The sequence below is a fragment of the Cuculus canorus genome, chromosome 1 (genome assembly GCF_017976375.1).
Source record: "Cuculus canorus isolate bCucCan1 chromosome 1, bCucCan1.pri, whole genome shotgun sequence".
In the NCBI taxonomy this organism is placed as follows: Eukaryota; Metazoa; Chordata; class Aves; order Cuculiformes; family Cuculidae; genus Cuculus; species Cuculus canorus.
The window spans coordinates 123,956,768-123,974,287 of record NC_071401.1 but is presented as its reverse complement, the minus strand read 5'-3'; the positions used below and the strand labels follow the sequence as shown (position 1 = coordinate 123,974,287).

Genomic DNA, 17,520 nt, shown 5'->3' with positions numbered 1-17,520 from the left:
AGAAATGTCTTTTTCAAGACGGAGTCATCTACAGCAGAGACTGTTCCTACAAAACAGTAGAATGAGAAAAAAATAAGAAATGAAGAAGAGGTTTTGCAGACAAAATGAGCATAGTTTCATAAAAGAAAGACGGTGGAGGGGTTGTAGCATATTTTTTCTTCACATATTCTACAGTATATTCATTTCAAAATTATGCATACACCTCCCTGGATAATTGTTCCATGTTTATTTCTTTCGTAATAATATATTTACAAGGCAGTATCCTGGAAATTTCCTGTGACATATATATTTATTATTGAGGAAGAATGTTAGGCTGCTCAGCAAGCGTCGTGCTTGCTGGTTGGGTTCTGTGGGCTCAGCATCTAGCTTTGGTCATCAGAAAATGTCAGCTCCAGCATTGGAAATGTTATTCTGTAAAAAAATCATGGCATTTGAAGGTCAATACTATTCATTAAACCTGTAGTTCATCTGAAAAAAAAAATGCAAAGCAAGTAAAAAAAACAAACCCACAACTCCCCTCTCCCAACAATTTTCAGAGAATCATTCAGATTTAGTTTAGCATATTTGTAAAGTAAAAACTCTTGGAGCTAATGTAGTCTCATCATTAATGGATCTACCAATGATAGACCTTTCTCCTAATTTTATATGTTTTCTTTTAAAGAGCAAGAACATGATCCTGGATCAGGCCTTTAAGTATATAACAGAAATGAAAAGACAGAATGATGAACTTCTGCTAAATGGAGGGAACAATGAACAGGGTAAGTACAGATGTGCTGGAGGCTCTAGAATTTCTGTCTCTCAGTGTCTGCTAGTACTGACTAGCAACAGGACCTGGACTGACAGACTTGGGAATCCCAAGATATTATGCACATCCAAGAGAAAATCAGCTCCTTAGAATATCTTGAAAAAAGAAACCAACAGAATGCCCAAGTGTGTGTTCTTGAATGTAGCTGTGAGATAATGAAGGAATCGCATTGTCGTGTAAAGTAAGTACAGAGCTTATAGGTGATGTGACATTGTCTAGTAGGTTCCATCCTGATTTATTCTATTGTAGTGACTAGAGCGATTTTTGACAAACTTCAGAGTTAGATTTTTTCATTGAAAACATGGAGTTTCCTTCATGCATAGAGTTGTAATATTTTTTCATTTCAAATGCTTTATAAGTGATTACAGCCTATTTTATAAAAATGTAAAGCATCGTATAAAATCTTTTGGAACAGATGCATAAAAATACAGTGATGGAGATATGACAAAAATAATCTCAGAGCTGATGTTGTGGCTTGTGATTTTTATTTCTACCCGTAGAATGCAATTCTAAATAGTTTATTTTTGTCTCATCGATGTGTTTGAAAAACCTAGGTGATTTTCCTAGTTAGGTGAGAGCTGTCTCCATGTGCATTTCTGGGCTTTGTGGCTTTACAGAAGTGCTTTTTCATATCGTTTTTAGATGTAATGGAGCAAAATTGTCCTGGAAAGCCACGAGATTTAAATTAAATAAAAAAAGGTTTAGTGTTTGCAAAGGAGTAAGGAAAAGAAAAAGATAAATTAACATGCTCATCTTTTGTTCAGTAATTAAACAATTTGATTAGTGTTCAGTTTCATCTGAGTTAGTGATGATGTTTTTCTAATGGAATAATTTGACATATAATTCTGTTGGTAACAGAATAATCTGTGAAGTTCATTCACTTTCCCACTCAGTAGAGAGGCTTATCAGGATAGGAGTCTGCATTTCTGTTATGTTAACCAGTTGAAGAGAGCATACATTATTAACAATTTATTCCAATCTTACGTAGTATTTATTCTCCAAGTCGTGTGGTACCATTACCTAGTATTTGCTGTGGTGCTGATCTAATGGAACGCTCTCACTGTTTTGTAGCTGAAGAGATAAAAAAGCTCCGGAAACAGTTGGATGAACTGCAAAAGGAAAACGGGAGATACATTGAACTACTGAAAGCAAATGATATTTGCCTCTATGATGATCCTACAATCCACTGGAAGGGAAATCTCAAAAATGCGAAGATCTCAGTTGTCATTCCCAGTGATCAAGTTCAAAAGAACGTGATTGTCTATTCGAATGGAAGTCAACCCAATGGAAATAACCAAGGAGCATCTGTCCAGGGAATAACATTTAATCTTGGTCATAATTTACAAAAGCAAACAGCTAATGTTGTGCCAGTCCAGAGAACTTGCAGCCTAGTGACTCCTGTGACGATTTCTGGTATTTACCCCACAGAAAACAAGCCATGGTCACAAACTACAGTTTCTCCGCTGGCATCTGCTCAGGCAGCTCCAGCAGGGAATGTTCTTGAGCTTTCCACCTCAGAGAATGAGCAAGGTGTGCTCATTGCTGCTACTGCCAGCTCACAGAGCGTGTCTCGATCTGGAACAGAACAGGAACTACAGTGTTCTGCAAGTAATGCACCACAAAATGATCAAAATCTCCCCAAAAGTAAAAATGATGAGGAGAGCACTAAATTAACAAAGAAAACAGTTCTGCAGGGAATGAACCTTCCTTCCAGAGTCTCCACAGAAGCCTCCCAAGTTCAACAGGTGACTGCAACTTGCTCAAATACAGACAGTTCTAGGAGTGACCTTCAGGAAAGCTGTGTCGTTTCAACCACAGACACAACTTGTGTACCCTCTGTGAGACTGTCCACTGCAGAAGGTTTTTCCACTGTAAATGTCCTCAAAAGTACAGACGTACTCAGTAGTACTGGAATGCCTGTGTCTTCTGCAGCAGAAGGAGTTAAGGCTGTGATGGCCATAAGCACCCTCCCTGCCAGTCCCCTAGAGAATTGCTGGTCTTTTTCAGGCTCTTCAGGTGTTGGCACTTCAGACTTGAAAAACATGAGTAGCCTTACACGGATGCCTTCAGCTGGAAACACACAGACCACGTGGACAACTTTACAGCTAGCAGGAAATACTGTTCAGCCACTAAGCCAAACACCATCCAGTATAATGACTGCACTACTAAATGAGCCAGTTAATGGTGCTGGTACTGTATCTTCTGCTCACAGCAGGCCTTTGACTACAAGTATCAGTTTGAATCCTTCTCTGCCTGGGGATGGCCAGGCAGCTGAACAGATTGTAGTTACCTTGCCCTCGTGCCCGCCCTTACCTATGCAGCCCTTAATCAGCCAGCCACAAGTTAAAACTCAGGCTGCAGGTAATATCCTTCCATTAAATTCAGCTATGCAGGTGATTCAGATGGCACAGCCAGTCGCATCAGCTGTTACAGGAGCACCATCCAACCAGAATGTCATCATCCTCCAGCCTCCAAACCCTGCTCCATGCCCTCCGATCGTGAGAGCGGATGTTCCTAGCCAAAATGTTAGTCAGCAAATTGTAATTATACAGGCTGCTAGTCAGAACCCTCTTCCCCTCCTCTCTGCTCAGCCTTCTGCTTCTGTAAGAGTTCCTGTGAACGGGCCGACTGCAATCTCTAGCAGCTCAGTACAAAATGCCCCTCTTCAACAGACTTTAGGAGGGAAACACCTTGTCCATATATTACCAAGACCATCTTCTTTGCCATCTTCTAGCTCTACGCAAACATTTTCAGTTACAATGTCCAATCAACAGCATCCTCAAACTATCTCATTAAATGGTCAGCTTTTTGCATTGCAGCCTGTGATGTCTTCATCTGGAGCTTCAAATCAAGCCCCTATGCAAATTATTCAACCCACCACCAGCGAAGATCCAAATACCAATGTTGCTCTCAATACATTTGGTGCTTTAGCTAACCTCAATCAAAGCATATCACAGATGGCTGGGCAGAGCTGCTTACACTTGTCTCTCAGCCACCCTACCAATCCCACGAGTGTCAATAACCAGATTGCCACGGTCAACTGTGTGTCGTTACCAACTTCTGTGGCATCTTCGGTACCCGTGGAGGTTTCGGTATTAACCAGTGTGTCTAATTCCATAAATGCTTCCCCCAAAAAAGTGGCTGCTGGCTTGCCATCCAGTGCAAAGTCAAAAAGGGCAAACAAAAAGCCAACTACAAAGAAACACCAAGCAGTCAACAGCAATGTGTCCTGTCCAACAGTTCCTTGCAAAGATGCAGGGAAGGTAGACTGCACTCCCGTGGAAACTGTAGCAAAGCATTCCAACAGCGAGGGGCTGCTTGAAAGTGCTCCAGCAGTATCACAAGCTTTAACAGCATCGCAGGTGAGTGGTGTGTCAGTGTCAAGTGGCATCAGTGTTTCGAACTGTCATTCTAAAGAAACTGCAAGCTCTGAACAGGCAGCAAAAACCTGCTCCGTCCCTGAGCCAAGCTCAGCAGAGGCACCCACTTCCTCACCGCTGGCATCTGTGGTGTCGGAGCAGCTGTCGCTCATCCCACCGACTGCCAAAGACAGTGCTCCTCGCCAGCAGGCCCCTGAGTCTCAGAACCATCCGCCAACCAGCTCTGCCTTGCCAGAGCCCCCCAAGCCCTGCGAACCCCCCAACTCCTTAACATCCTCTCGTACTGAAGCACATGTGACACATTCTCAGGTTGCTGGGACGTCAGCAGTGAAGGGCAGCGCAGCTGGTCATACTTCTAAGGCAGGAATGATTTCAGAGCCCTACAGTGTTGCACAGGATTCCTCAGCGGTAATTCAAGATGCGGACTTGCTAGAAGGACAGGGTCTGACCAGAATGCTGTCTGATCTCACGAAAGAAAGAACAGCTGTGGAAAAAAACTCTTCATTTACCATTCAGAGGGAGCATATTAATTTTCCCATGGAAAACTCTAAATCAGCAGAACCAAATGTTGATTTGCCTGAGAAGCAGGAACTCTTGCTTATGAACACAGAAGGTGATACTCTCTCCCAGCATCACTCCTGTGTTTCTGACCAAGAAGTAGTCAGTGCCTCCCTTATCACTAGCAGGCAGGCAGACTCCCCGATGTCAACCAGCTCTGGCAGTAGCCGAGGCTTCTCAGTTGCATCTATGTTGCCGGATACCACCAGAGAAGATGTCACTAGCAGCACCTCAACCAGTACGTGTAACAGCTGCCCGTTTTCAGAACAAACTGATATCGTAGCTCTTGCAGCGAGAGCCATTTTTGACCAGGAAAGCCTTGAGAAAGGTGGAGGAGGAATACAGGTTAACGTGAGGGTTACCACCTCGAAGTCAACTGAGGCTGCACCTTTGAAGAGAGAGCAACAGGCTTTTAAACCTCAACCAGTGAAAGAAAACAATGCAGGACCGTTGGAAGTGGGGGCAAGCAAATTCAGTGCTCAAGATGCAGTACAAACAAGTGTCGATAGACAGGTTGAAAAGCCAAGCTGCCCTGTAGGAAGTGTAGAAACATCAAATGCTTCTTTGCAGGTTTCTGCTTCCCAGTCACCGAGCATAACCAGTTTAAGTGTGAATAACTTAATACACCAGAGTCGCATTGTGCATCCCCTTGTGGGTTGCTCGAGTTTATCCCAGTCTTCGGAGCCAGCAAGTGTCCCTGCGACTGTCAGCCTCTCCCTTCCATCTAGCACATACATCAATCAGTCTCCAGGACCCGCTATGATGAGTGAATATGCTCAGGAACAACTGAATGCTATTAGGGCAAGCACCATGCAGGCACCTCAGCTGCAGGAATCCCACTTAAAGCAGCAAAATCACGAAGGTCGCAAGGACTCTGCTAAGCGGGCTGTTCAAGATGACCTTCTGCTTTCTACAGCAAAGAGGCAAAAGCAGTGCCAGACGACACCCATCAGGCTTGAAGGGATGGCATTGATGAACCGAACACCAGAGAGTATTGCTGATCAAACGCAGATGCTAGTTAGCCAGATTCCTCCTAATTCATCCAATTCAGTGGCATCAGTGAGCAATCAAGGGCACGCGGATGGCCTAAATAGGTTATTCCCCTCAAACAGCAATTTTGTAACACCAGCTCTAAGACAAAATGAAGTTCAGTGTGCTCCTCAGCCATCGATTTCAGAGCAGCAAGGCCAAGCAGGACAGCACTTGCAGCCAATTCAACATGTTCCTGCTCAAGGCATATCTCACCTTCACAGTAATCATCCGTACTTGAAGCAGCAGCAGGCTGGTCAGTTAAGAGAAAGGCACCACTTATATCAGCTGCAGCACCATGTCACTCATGGGGAAAACTCAGTCCACTCTCAACCCCACAGTGTTCACCAACAGCGAACAATACAGCAGGAGGTGCAGATGCAAAAGAAACGAAATCTCATCCAGGGAACACAAGCCACACAACTTTCTCTACAAAAACACCATGGGAGTGATCAAACACGGCAAAAAGGTCAGCCTCATCCTCACCACCAGCAAATGCAGCAGCAGATGCAGCAGCACTTTGGAGCTTCCCAGCCTGAAAAGAACTGTGAAAATCCTGCAACAAGCAGAAACCATCATAGCCACCCTCAGAGCCATATAAATCAGGATATTATGCATCAACAGCAACAAGATGTTACCAGCAGACAGCAGGGTTCAGCTTCTGAACATGTGTCAGGGCACAATCAGATGCAAAGACTTATGACCTCAAGGGGCTTAGAGCAGCAAATGGTGTCCCAGGCAAGTATCGTAACCAGACCATCAGAGATGACATGCACCCCTCATAGGCAGGAAAGAAACAGAGTTTCCAGCTATTCCGCTGAGGCACTCATCGGGAAGACACCCTCTAATTCAGAACAGAGAATAGGAATATCTCTTCAAGGCCCAAGGGTCTCTGACCAGCTTGAAATGAGAAGCTATCTTGATGTTTCTAGAAATAAAGGATTGGTCATTCATAACATGCAGGGACGCTTATCTGTTGACCATACAGTTGGCTCGGATGTGCAGCGGCTTTCTGATTGTCAGACTTTTAAGCCTGCTGGACCTAATCAACAGCCGATGGGCAATTTCGATGTACAGGCATCAAGAAACAATGAAATTGGTAATTCTGTGTCATCCCTCAGGGGCATGCAGTCTCAAGCCTTTCGAATCGGTCAAAATACAGGGCCATCCATAGAGAGACAGAAGAGATTGCCCTACCAGCCCGTTCAGGGTATTCCAACGGGAAATACCCTGCCATCAAGGGAAAACGAAAACACGTGCCACCAAAGTTTTATGCAGAGTTTACTTGCCCCTCACCTTGGAGACCAAGTTAGTGGAAGCCAAAGATCAATCCCAGAACATCAAAGGAACACACAGTGTGGTACCTCCTCCACAATTGAGTACAATTGTCCCCCAGCACGAGAAAGCATCCACATCCGAAGAGATGGTGACGGACAGAACAGGGAGAGCTGTGACATGTCTATTGGTGCAATTAACACAAGGAACAGTTCTTTGAATATTCCTTTTTCAAGTTCTTCTTCCTCAGGAGATATTCAGGGTCGCAATACAAGCCCAAACATCTCTGTGCAGAAGTCCAATGCCATGAGGATGACAGACAGTCATGGAACCAAGAGTCACATGAATACTCCTGTTTCTAGCAACATGCATGGAGTTGTGAGACCAACTCATCCTCACCCTGCAGTTTCTCATGGAAATGGCGAACAAGGGCAACCTTCTGTTCGTCAGCCAAATTCTTCAGTTACTCAGCGGTCAAGACACCCTTTGCAAGATAATGGAGGTTCTAAAATACGTCAGCCTGAAAGGAATCGATCTGGAAATCAGAGACACGGAAACGTCTTTGACCCTAGTCTTCCCCATCTTCCCCTGTCTGCCGGCGGCAGTATGATCCTTGGGCGCCAGCAGTCTGCAATAGAAAAAAGAGGAAGCATTGTCCGATTTATGCCTGATGGCCCTCAAGTGTCTAATGATAATGCAGCCCCTGACCAACATACTCTCTCTCAGAATTTTGGATTCCCTTTTATTCCAGAGGGTGGCATGAATCCACCGATAAATGCCAATACCTCTTTCATCCCACCAGTCACTCAGCCTAGTGCCACTCGAACACCAGCTCTAATCCCAGTCGACCCTCAGAATACGCTGCCATCCTTCTATCCACCTTACTCTCCTGCCCATCCTACTCTTTCCAATGACATTTCTATCCCTTACTTTCCCAATCAAATGTTTCCTAACCCGACCACAGAGAAGCCGAGTAGTGGAAGTTTAAACAATCGATTTGGATCCATTTTGTCTCCTCCCAGGCCCGTTGGTTTTGCTCAGCCAAGCTTTCCTTTGCTTCCGGATATGCCGCCGATGCACATGACCAACACGTCACACTTATCCAATTTCAACTTGACGTCTTTGTTTCCAGAAATAGCCACTGCTCTTCCTCCAGATGGTTCAGCAGTGTCGCCTTTGCTTTCCATTGCAAACACATCTGCTTCAGATTCTTCCAAGCAGTCCTCAAACCGCCCTGCCCATAATATAAGCCATATTCTAGGTCATGACTGCAGCTCAGCTGTATGAGAACTGATAGACTGACTTCCAGTCTGATGTGTTGTTTATATATTTAAGAAGGAGAAAGTGGATCTTAGTGGCATCCCTGAAGAGACCATTCATAGCATCACTGTTTATTTACCTAAATGTATGTATATGGGTACTTTTCATACACACTGTATTTCCATCCACCTTACTAACTCTAAAGCACCAGTGCCTATAGCAATGCTTACTTACTATTGAACAGTAAGAATGCAACATTTAGAGCTGTGCAAACATTGGTTGTTGATTTTCCAACAACCAAGTTTGATGTCCAATTGTTCCAGGGGAAGGGCCACCCTCAGAAATACATGGATGTAAAAAAAGTAGTGACAGAATCCATATAGGAGACAGGAAGCAAATGCTACTGGTTTCATTTTGTTTCTGATGCGTTTGCCTGAAACTACAGATGAACTTGAAGTGGCTTGGATTTTTCTTTTCCTATTGTAAAATATCTTTAGGAGCATCAACACAAGACAAGTCCGAGTTAACCCAGTGTTAATTGATAAAGACATTTGTTGTGCAGCTTTTGTCTATTTGAAGCTTGTCACATGCACTTGACTTAAGGCTGACTTTACCTGTGTATTTACTGTATATTTCCATGGTCAGCAATTGAAAATACTGGTTTAGAAAATTTGGTTTTTTCTTTAACCCATGACTTTCTGTTTCTAAGAATAATTTTGTTCGGATTTGTTTTAAGAATGGCTTTAGTTACTGCTGAACTTGGTCAGCATTTTAATGTAGCTCACAACTCCTTCTGGTGTAGTCAGCAAAGACGGCAGTTGGATTTGTTGCCATTTTGTTGTTCATATGCTGCAAGTTACCTCAGGGTGGGTTTTGTACCTTATTTAGCACCTTCTTAATGTCTCTATCCCTCCCTTCATCCCCACCCCCTTTTTCTTTGGCCCATGCTCAAACGCCAGCTTTCTGTTTTCTGTGAGTGACAGCCCTTTGTTGTACCAGGCAGCACATGGGAGGAGGACTGAGCCTATGGCATCCTGCAAAATGATCCCTGTGGGCCCAGTTTTTACTTTCATTGCTGACAGGATTGGACCTGAGTTAATATCGGTACTCTGCACTTGAATGCACCTTTTGTCTACACCCGTATGATTGTGGCTGAAGGAGGACCTTGAATGTGTCAAGACTGAAATGCTGTGTAACAGGAAGATGTCGCGATTTGAGCACCACAAGGAAGGGGGATGTGTTGGTATGTGCATGAGAGGTGGAGTGAATGTGCGTGCACTGGCTGAGTCTCCAGTACTTTGACAAATTTCAGTCCCATTTCTTTTAAAAGGAAAGGAAGAACTAGGTAAGTTTTATTTATTTAATGGTTCTGCAGTGTGACTTTTCTTAAAACAAGGTAGAAATATTTGCCTTTTATTTTTATCTGCTTGGAAATACCATTCTGGTTTTGATTCTTCAAATAACATAGTAACTTCAGGTCTCCTTGTAAGAAATCCTCTCTTTACCAGCCATGGAGTGGCAAAAACTGTTCTGAGGCCTCTTCTCTAGGCAGGTTAAGCTTGGCATACGTGTGTGTTGCCCACCAGTGCATCGGCTTGCTGCTCCTAGGACCTGTCACAGGTTCTTCCCAGTGCCTCTCCTAGTGGAAAGGACCAGGGGAGAGCTGGCTCCCTGGGATTTTCTTAGGGTTTTTTTTTTTTTTAATTTAAAAAGCAGAAAGGAAGATGTTCCTCCATCTCCAAGAACAGGATGCACAAAGAGGGACCTGAAAGATTTTTCCAGAGCTTGACTGCTTACGCCTCATTTTTGCTAAGTCCTTTTACACTGAGACAGGAAAGTAAAGAGGCTTTAGCATGAAAAAAGAACTGGGCTCTATCTGTGGTCAGTCCTGACAGCATCTCTACTCTTTTGATTTGGAGTGTGATATTCTCCTGCCATGTTAAGTATTAATAAAATGGTTCTGATTCAAATTGGGAATCACTTTTTAATTTAGTTGGAGCTTATTTTAGGACACTAAACAAAGTGGTACATCAGTTCTCTGTTTATTAAAAATAATATATTCAATATTTATTTCACTTCAAAACAAGGCAGCTTGTCCAAGTTTGACTGTGAAATGGGGTTCCAAAGTGCAGTTACCGAACTAATTGCAGCAACTGGCCTGTGCAGAGCAGGAGGGGTAGAAGTGACGGTCAGTCCTCAGCTCCATCTGAGATCACTGCAGGTCTGGGTATTATCCAATGAAAGTCTGATCAGATTGTTCCCTAACACAGTGGATCCCGAAGGGGTTGCCTCAGGTGGTGAAATGAGTTCTGTGACAATGAGTGGCTCTGTGCATTGTGGATGATAAGCATCAGGAGGTTGAATCAGCAGCTACGTTTGCATTACGTATTTGTCTATATTACTAGGAGGGAAGCAAAACAGCCATTCTTGCTGTCTTTGAATGGCATTCATTGTGCAGCAGTGCATTTGGCTTTCAAGACAAATCAGTGAAAAATCAAGTCCTGGCTTCCAGGACTTTTATATAAAAGATATTAATCCTGCTCATCATTCCAGGCATTCACATAGTACCACATTAGTTCCCTCTGCTGGGAAAACTCCACTACTTCATTATGTCTTTGAAAACTGGAATGATCTTGTAAGCTTATATGGACCAGTTGTATCAGCTGAATGTTCACAAGACCGCGGGGCCTGATGGGATTCATCCTGGAGTACTGAAGGAGCCATCAGATGTTACAGCAGAACCCCTCTCAATCATCTACCAAAGGTCTTGGGAACCTGGAGATGTCTCTACTGACTGGAAGGTGGCTGATGTTATTCCAATCTACAAAAGAGTGTGAGTGAAGAACCTAGAGAACTACAGGCCTGTTAGTCTAACCTCAGTGCCTGGAAAAATTATGAAGATCGTACTGGGTATTATTGAAAGGCATGTAGAGTAACACAGTCCTCGGGCACAGTCGTCATGGGTTCACAAAGGGAGAGTCTTGTTTAACTAATTTGATATCCTTCTATGATGAGGTCACTCACCTAGTGGATGAAGGAAAGGCAGTGGATGTAGGTTTTCTGGATTTCAGTAAGGATACTATTCCTCACAACATCCTTCTGGACGAGTTGTCCGGTTGTAGGATGGGCAGGTTCATGGTACACTGAGTGAAGAACTGGCTGAAGGGCAGAGCTCAAAGGATTGTAGTGAGTGGGGTGATCTGGCTGGCAACCAGTCACCAGCCCTTCAGGGAGGGACCTGGGGATGCTGGTTGACAGCAGGCTCAGTACGAGTCAGCAGCACCTGGCAGCTAAGAGGGCAAACCACATCCTGGGGTGCATCAAACAGCATAACCAGAAGGTCAAATGAGGTGATTATCCAGCTGTATTCAGCATTAGTGAGGCCTCACTTTGAATACTGCATGCAGTTCTTGGTCCCACGATTTAAGAAGGATGTGAAGGTCCTGAAATGTGTCCAGAGGAGGGCATCCAAGCTAGTGAAAGGGGTGGAAGATACATCCTGTGAGGAATGGTGGACTTTGGGCTTGTCTAGTTTGGAGGAAAGGAGGCTGAGAGGGGCAACCTCATTGCTCTCTGCAGCTTCCTGAGGAGGAGGTGTGGAGAGGGTGGTGCTAGTCTTTTCTCCCTGTTATCTAGTTACAGGACACATAGGAATGGTTCGAAGCTGTGCCAGGGAACGTTTAGACCAGATATTCAGAAGCATTTTGTTACTGAGAGGGTGGTCAGACCCTGGAACAGGCTTCCTAGAGAGGTGGTCGATGCCCCGAGCCTGACAGTGTTTAAGAGGGATTTGGACAATGCCTCTAATAACATGCTTTAACTTGGTCACTCCTGCAGTGGTCAGGCAGACTAGATGATCGCTGTGCATCCTTTCCATATCCTATCCTATCCTATCCTATCCTATCCTATCCCTACTCTACTCATTTATTCCTTCACAGTGATTTGACTATTAATTTCAGTGGTGTTATACTGAGCTTAAATGCAATCCTGAGTATTCACAGTAGAATAGGTCATCTGTGTTTGTGGGGTTGTTTGGTTTTTTTAATGTTGGATGTAATTTTCTGAAGAGGCAGTAACTTTTCACATGCCCCTTTTCTCTTTACAAACGTGACCAAAAATAGTGACTTTGTTCACAGGACACCTGCAACACAGATAATCAAGACACAGGCATTTTAGTGATATAAAGACTGTTGCGATTTTGCAGGAGCTGCACAGTTTTGCGGCGTGTGGCTTGAAACCAATTACCACGTGACTGACCCTCAATCTTTCCCAGACGGTTATGTCCTGCATTGTTGGGACAGGGCGTGGTGATTCCTGCATTATTACCATGTCACTTTGTCGTCCCCCTTGGGATTTTTTATGAAACCTGCCAAGACCAAGGTGGGGAAATAGGCTTTTGTTGCCGTCCTTCATCATGGCACTTTCTGTTGAAGTTCAACTGTGTACCAGTGTGAGTCTTTTTATGTGCTGTAAGCAACACTAAATGATGCTGTGGTGTTGATGTGAGATGAGGAAGACTGCTATGCAAAGAAAGGTAGGCAGACCTATCTGTGACAGCTTCATAGAAATACATTTGTCCAAATCCTGTTACTTATACTGCTGACTGGCGTTTAGGTCAATGATTAAATAAAGATTGGCTCTATTGTGCAGTCTTTTAGTCTAATGTGCTGTCCAAGATGGCCTTTGAGTGCTGAATATGGCCAGGTCCCCTAGTTTAAGAGCAGCTTGTGGGTTTGCTACAGATTTCAGCTACTCACATGTTCATGCTCATATGCCTTTAGGAAGAACAATGGGTGGACCAGATGTTTCACATTAAAAGAAAGGAAATAAGTAATTTTTGTTAGTTTTTAATTATGCAGTTGTTTTAGTTTTTCTCTTCACCATGTGCTAATCACCATTTCACATTAGCCAGGCCACAGCTCAGGTTCTTGCATTTAGTTTTGTAGGTCAGTTTGTGCTGCTGACAGGTTGGTGTTTCAGCTTCCGACTGCTGGTCCTTTCACAGGGCTTTGGGCTCTGCTCTCAGGAAGGGGAGCAATTCTAACATCTTTGCCATTGAGTGGAAACTATTCTTTCCTCTTTTGTTTGTCCTTTCTTCTGCCATTGAAGCTGTTGTGTTTAGGTTATATCTATACATATGTATGGGTCTTATCAGGGTCATAGGACTTTAAGGAAGGTTCACTTTACCTCAATATATGCTTGGGGGGTGGGGGAAGTTTGAGCAAGGAGCCGCTTTAAATTTGGGAGATCAAGTAATTGTTTTGTTTGTTATAATAACGATTTGACAAACAAATACATTTTCTTCAGCAAACAACTGTGACGCCAACAATTTGTTATCTTTTTCTCCTAAGAGTTACATGGCAAATCACAGTTGCTTTGCTTTTCAAGATATATTTGGAAAAGCTTTTGTGGTTTTAATTGCAGTTTGTTAGCACAAAAATGGCATTTTCTTTTCCATATTACCTTTTTGAAGGTTACTTAGGCTAAATGGGGGATTATTTTGTTTTGAAGAAAGGAAAAATACCAGTATTGTCTAATCTAGCAAAATAAGCAGCAGAAGGGAAAGGTTCAGAGCTACCTCTAGGGTGGGACCCACAGCTGATAAGTGGGGTCTCTCTGTGGCTTTCAGCTTGGTCTAAATGACTTCAGCAAACAGTAGCCAGTGGTGTAGGGCTGGATTGCATGTGCGTCAGTGTAGTCCTTGACTAATCCTAAAGAAGCATAGGAGAACAAGTCTGACAAGAATCAGACTTGAGTTGAAAACAGGCAATAAAATAGTAATGTATTAACATTTAGATACCTTTTCATTGAGAGAAAGGACCTGACTCAAGAGCAGCTAAGGAAACTGAGAACTGAAGTGATCTGAGCTGGTGGCTGAGCCGTACTGGATTGTGTTTTCTAGCTCCTGCCCCCTACTTCTGTCACTATGCTGCTACCCAGGTGGAAGAGCACATCTGTGAAAAAATTAAATAGACTGTGCTCGTGCAGAGCCTCCTGAACTTTGCACAGATTTCCTACTGCACTTTAAAGCTGCACCACTGCTGCTGTGGTTGGTGACTGTAGTGCTGTTGCAGAAAACTAATCATGTGGCAGGGCAACTGCAGAGGGCATTGCTGGAGAAAAGGGGTCATTTCAGTGTTTTCTCATCTCCTGATGTCTCTTCTCCTTACTCAGAGGTACTTTCACAGTCTTGGCTCGAAGACTTGGTCACAAACTCATATCTGTTTCTGGATGTCGAAGTGTAGGCAGTTGTGCTAGGAGCTGTGATCTTTTTCCATTCCCCAAATAAGTTTCACACTCATCACTTTAATAATGACAGATTATAGAAAGACAGATTAACAATTAATCTGTTTATACCAAATCAGTCAAATTTGTCTTGATTTATGATACGGTGGTATAAGGAGCTCCATCCTTTATCATAGCCTGACCTAAGTTATCTACTACTGTTTTTCCCTTCTCCACCTGCTACTGATCCAGCGCCGGCAGCAGCCACGTGGGCAGGAGTGCCAGTGCAGGCACAGGTTTGTGTGTGAGTGTGTGTCACCTTCCTACTGCATCTGCAATCCTTAGAGTAAATCTAGAACTTCAGAGCACCAACACTTTCTTCCCACTAGTTGTAGTGACAGCAAGCTGTTCTGTGAACCAGTGAAAGAGTTAGCAGAGGGTTTTGGTCATAACGACGCAAACCCACCTTCTCTCTACGAACAAGCCCTGCTTAGTTGCACAGAAGCCATTTATTATTTGCTGTTACCAGTTTTTATGAGGTGAATTAAAAAAAAACAAAGGTATTTCTTTCTGTTTCCCTTAAAGTTTTACAAGTCGATTTCAAGTTTGCAATATGCGCTGCTGTTTTGGCAATCACACGTGCGAAACAACCGAGCTCGCAGTGGTTTGTACCCGTGTTCCAGCCCGCTCACTGTGAGAAGGGAAGCAAATATGGATTTTGCCACAGGAGATTAATCAAAGATGCTGTTGCCCTCCGTGATGTAAATTATTTCTATTCAGTCCAGAGTTTTCTGCTGTGCTTGTTTTATACAGCTGTAAATTACTTGGATACAGCCCCAATGGAAAGTCCTTCCTATTTTGTAATGGAAAAAAAGGAATTCTGCAGTAGAAATCTATAACGAATGAACAGGAACATCATCTTCCAGTTGTAAATAAGATCTTGTTATGTTTATTTTGACATCTTTTTACAATTGTGTTGCATTCAAGTGTAAATATCCCAGACCATGATCTTGTTCAGAGTTCTGAGATTTCTATTGTTAAATGTAATACTTTGTTTAATAGCTGTAATAATTATTTGTATAGATATGAACATGATAGTATTTTATTAAAAAAAAAAAAAAGAAAAACACTGAATACTGTATGCTTTTTAGTACAGCTTCTTTCCCCATGGAAAGCCACACATTCCACTCTTCAAAGCAGATAGAAATAAAAGTGTTGGTTTGAGACTGGGAATTTACACGTAGAGTTCTCCACTGACGTATATTCCCTGCATATACAAAGTTGTTCACCACTTTGTTTGGATATAGAAAACTACACAATCCAGGAGAAACAGGTAGTGATAATGAAGTATCTAAACAATGTGTGGCAGATGCTGTCCCTGCCCAGGTGACAGGGATCATAAACAGACAGATTAGCTTCTATTTTCTTAGTTGGTGACAGCCAGCGTCTCTAGCTGAATGAGGAGGCTGTTTCAGGATGTCTGTGGTGAAGTAGAACACAGAAAAGCTGCGTGCAGGACTAGGGGCGGTCTCTGGGCAGTCACAGTACCCTCAGCCCACTTTCCCTGCCCTGAGAGGGCAGCTCAGCACTGAGAGCAGGTGGCAGGGCTGGTTAACTGCAGCAAGCACTGCCCGAGAGCAACAGCCCAAACTTCAGTGCCAACAACCACATCAAGGAGTTCCCTGCTCTTTCCTAGTGTGGTAAAGGGGCAGGGAGATAGGACACGAGACATCCGAATACCTTCAAGGATGGGCTGATCCTCTTGCCAAATACATCCTGTTGATATGCTGGAGAAACTCAGTATCTCCATGTTGCTGTCATTGCAAACTTCCCCTCCTTCTGCAAAGACACCTTTGCTCTGTGTAGATGCCACTGTCTTAATAAACAAAAAAATCTACATTTAACTGTGGACAAGTTGACATTTCTCCTAAAACTGTGTCTTCACATCTCAAAGTACAGCATTGTCCTCCTGCCTTGGTTGGTCTTCTACCATGCCAGAGGTTGTGGTGGTAGCTGTAACACTGTCAGCTCACATAATATAATAATAGCTTCCTTAATATCACAGAATTACAGAATCATAGAATAGTTTGGGTTGAAAGGCACCTTAAAGATCATCCAGTTCCAATCCCCCTGCCATGGGCAGGGACATGTCCCACTAGATCAGGCTGTCCAGGACCTCATCCAACCTGGTCTTGAACACTTCCAGGGATGGGGCAGCCACAGCTTCCCTGGGCAACCTGTGCCAGTGCCTCACCACTCTCATGGTGAAGAAATTCTTCCTTATGTCTAGTCTAAATCTGCCCCTCTCCAGTTTAAAGCCATTCCCCCTCGTCCTATCACCACAAGCTTTTGTGAACAGTCCCTCCCCAGCTTTCTTGTAGCCCCTTCAGATACTGGAAGGTCACTATAAGATCTCCTCAGAGCCTTCTTTTCTCCAGGTTGAACAAGCCAAACTCTCTCAGCCTGTCTTCATATGGGAGGTGTTCCAGCCCTGTGACCATCCTTGTAGCCCTTCTCTGGACCCATTCCAACAGGTGTGAGAGGTGGATGTATTATTACTACTACTACTACTACTACTACTACTACTACTCATCATCATCATCGTCTAAAGCTGTTTCTATGTCCCTTGAGTTGTACTGGGCAGAAGAACAACTTCACCTCTGTTTCCTGAGAAAACAGGGCCTACATAGTTCTAGGCCAACTCCTCGCCATGGCTTAGGTCAACCCAGCTGTGGGAGAGGGAAGGAATCAGCAGGTGCCCAGGAGCTGCGTGAAGAGAAGAGCACAGCAGAGGCCAAAGCCGGGTCACATTGCTGCTGGGGCAGGTGGAGCAGAGCCTGCTCAGCAGCAGCTTTCTGGCCATGCATCCCCCAAAGCTGCTTGACTCAACCACAGTGCTGTACTGGCTTTTGCTTGGGAAAATGTTAGAAGTCTAGGCCTGAGGAAAGTGTTGCAGGATGTGTAACAGAAAAATTATGCAGAGCCAAG

General features: G+C 43.8%; 1 protein-coding gene across 3 annotated transcripts in view; it reads left to right on the top strand.

Annotated features, from left to right (window-relative positions):
• USF3 (upstream transcription factor family member 3) overlaps nucleotides 1–16,691 on the top strand; it is a 37,170-nt gene extending 20,479 nt beyond the window's left edge. For all 3 annotated transcript variants that reach the window (XM_054060902.1, XM_054060901.1, XM_054060910.1), the window contains 2 exons: nucleotides 662–758; nucleotides 1,877–16,691. In XM_054060902.1, coding sequence (XP_053916877.1) covers nucleotides 662–758; nucleotides 1,877–8,334 — 6,555 coding nt within the window. In that variant the 3' untranslated portion in view covers nucleotides 8,335–16,691. The remainder of the gene's footprint in view (nucleotides 1–661; nucleotides 759–1,876) is intronic.
• Nucleotides 16,692–17,520: the final 829 nt, after the last annotated feature.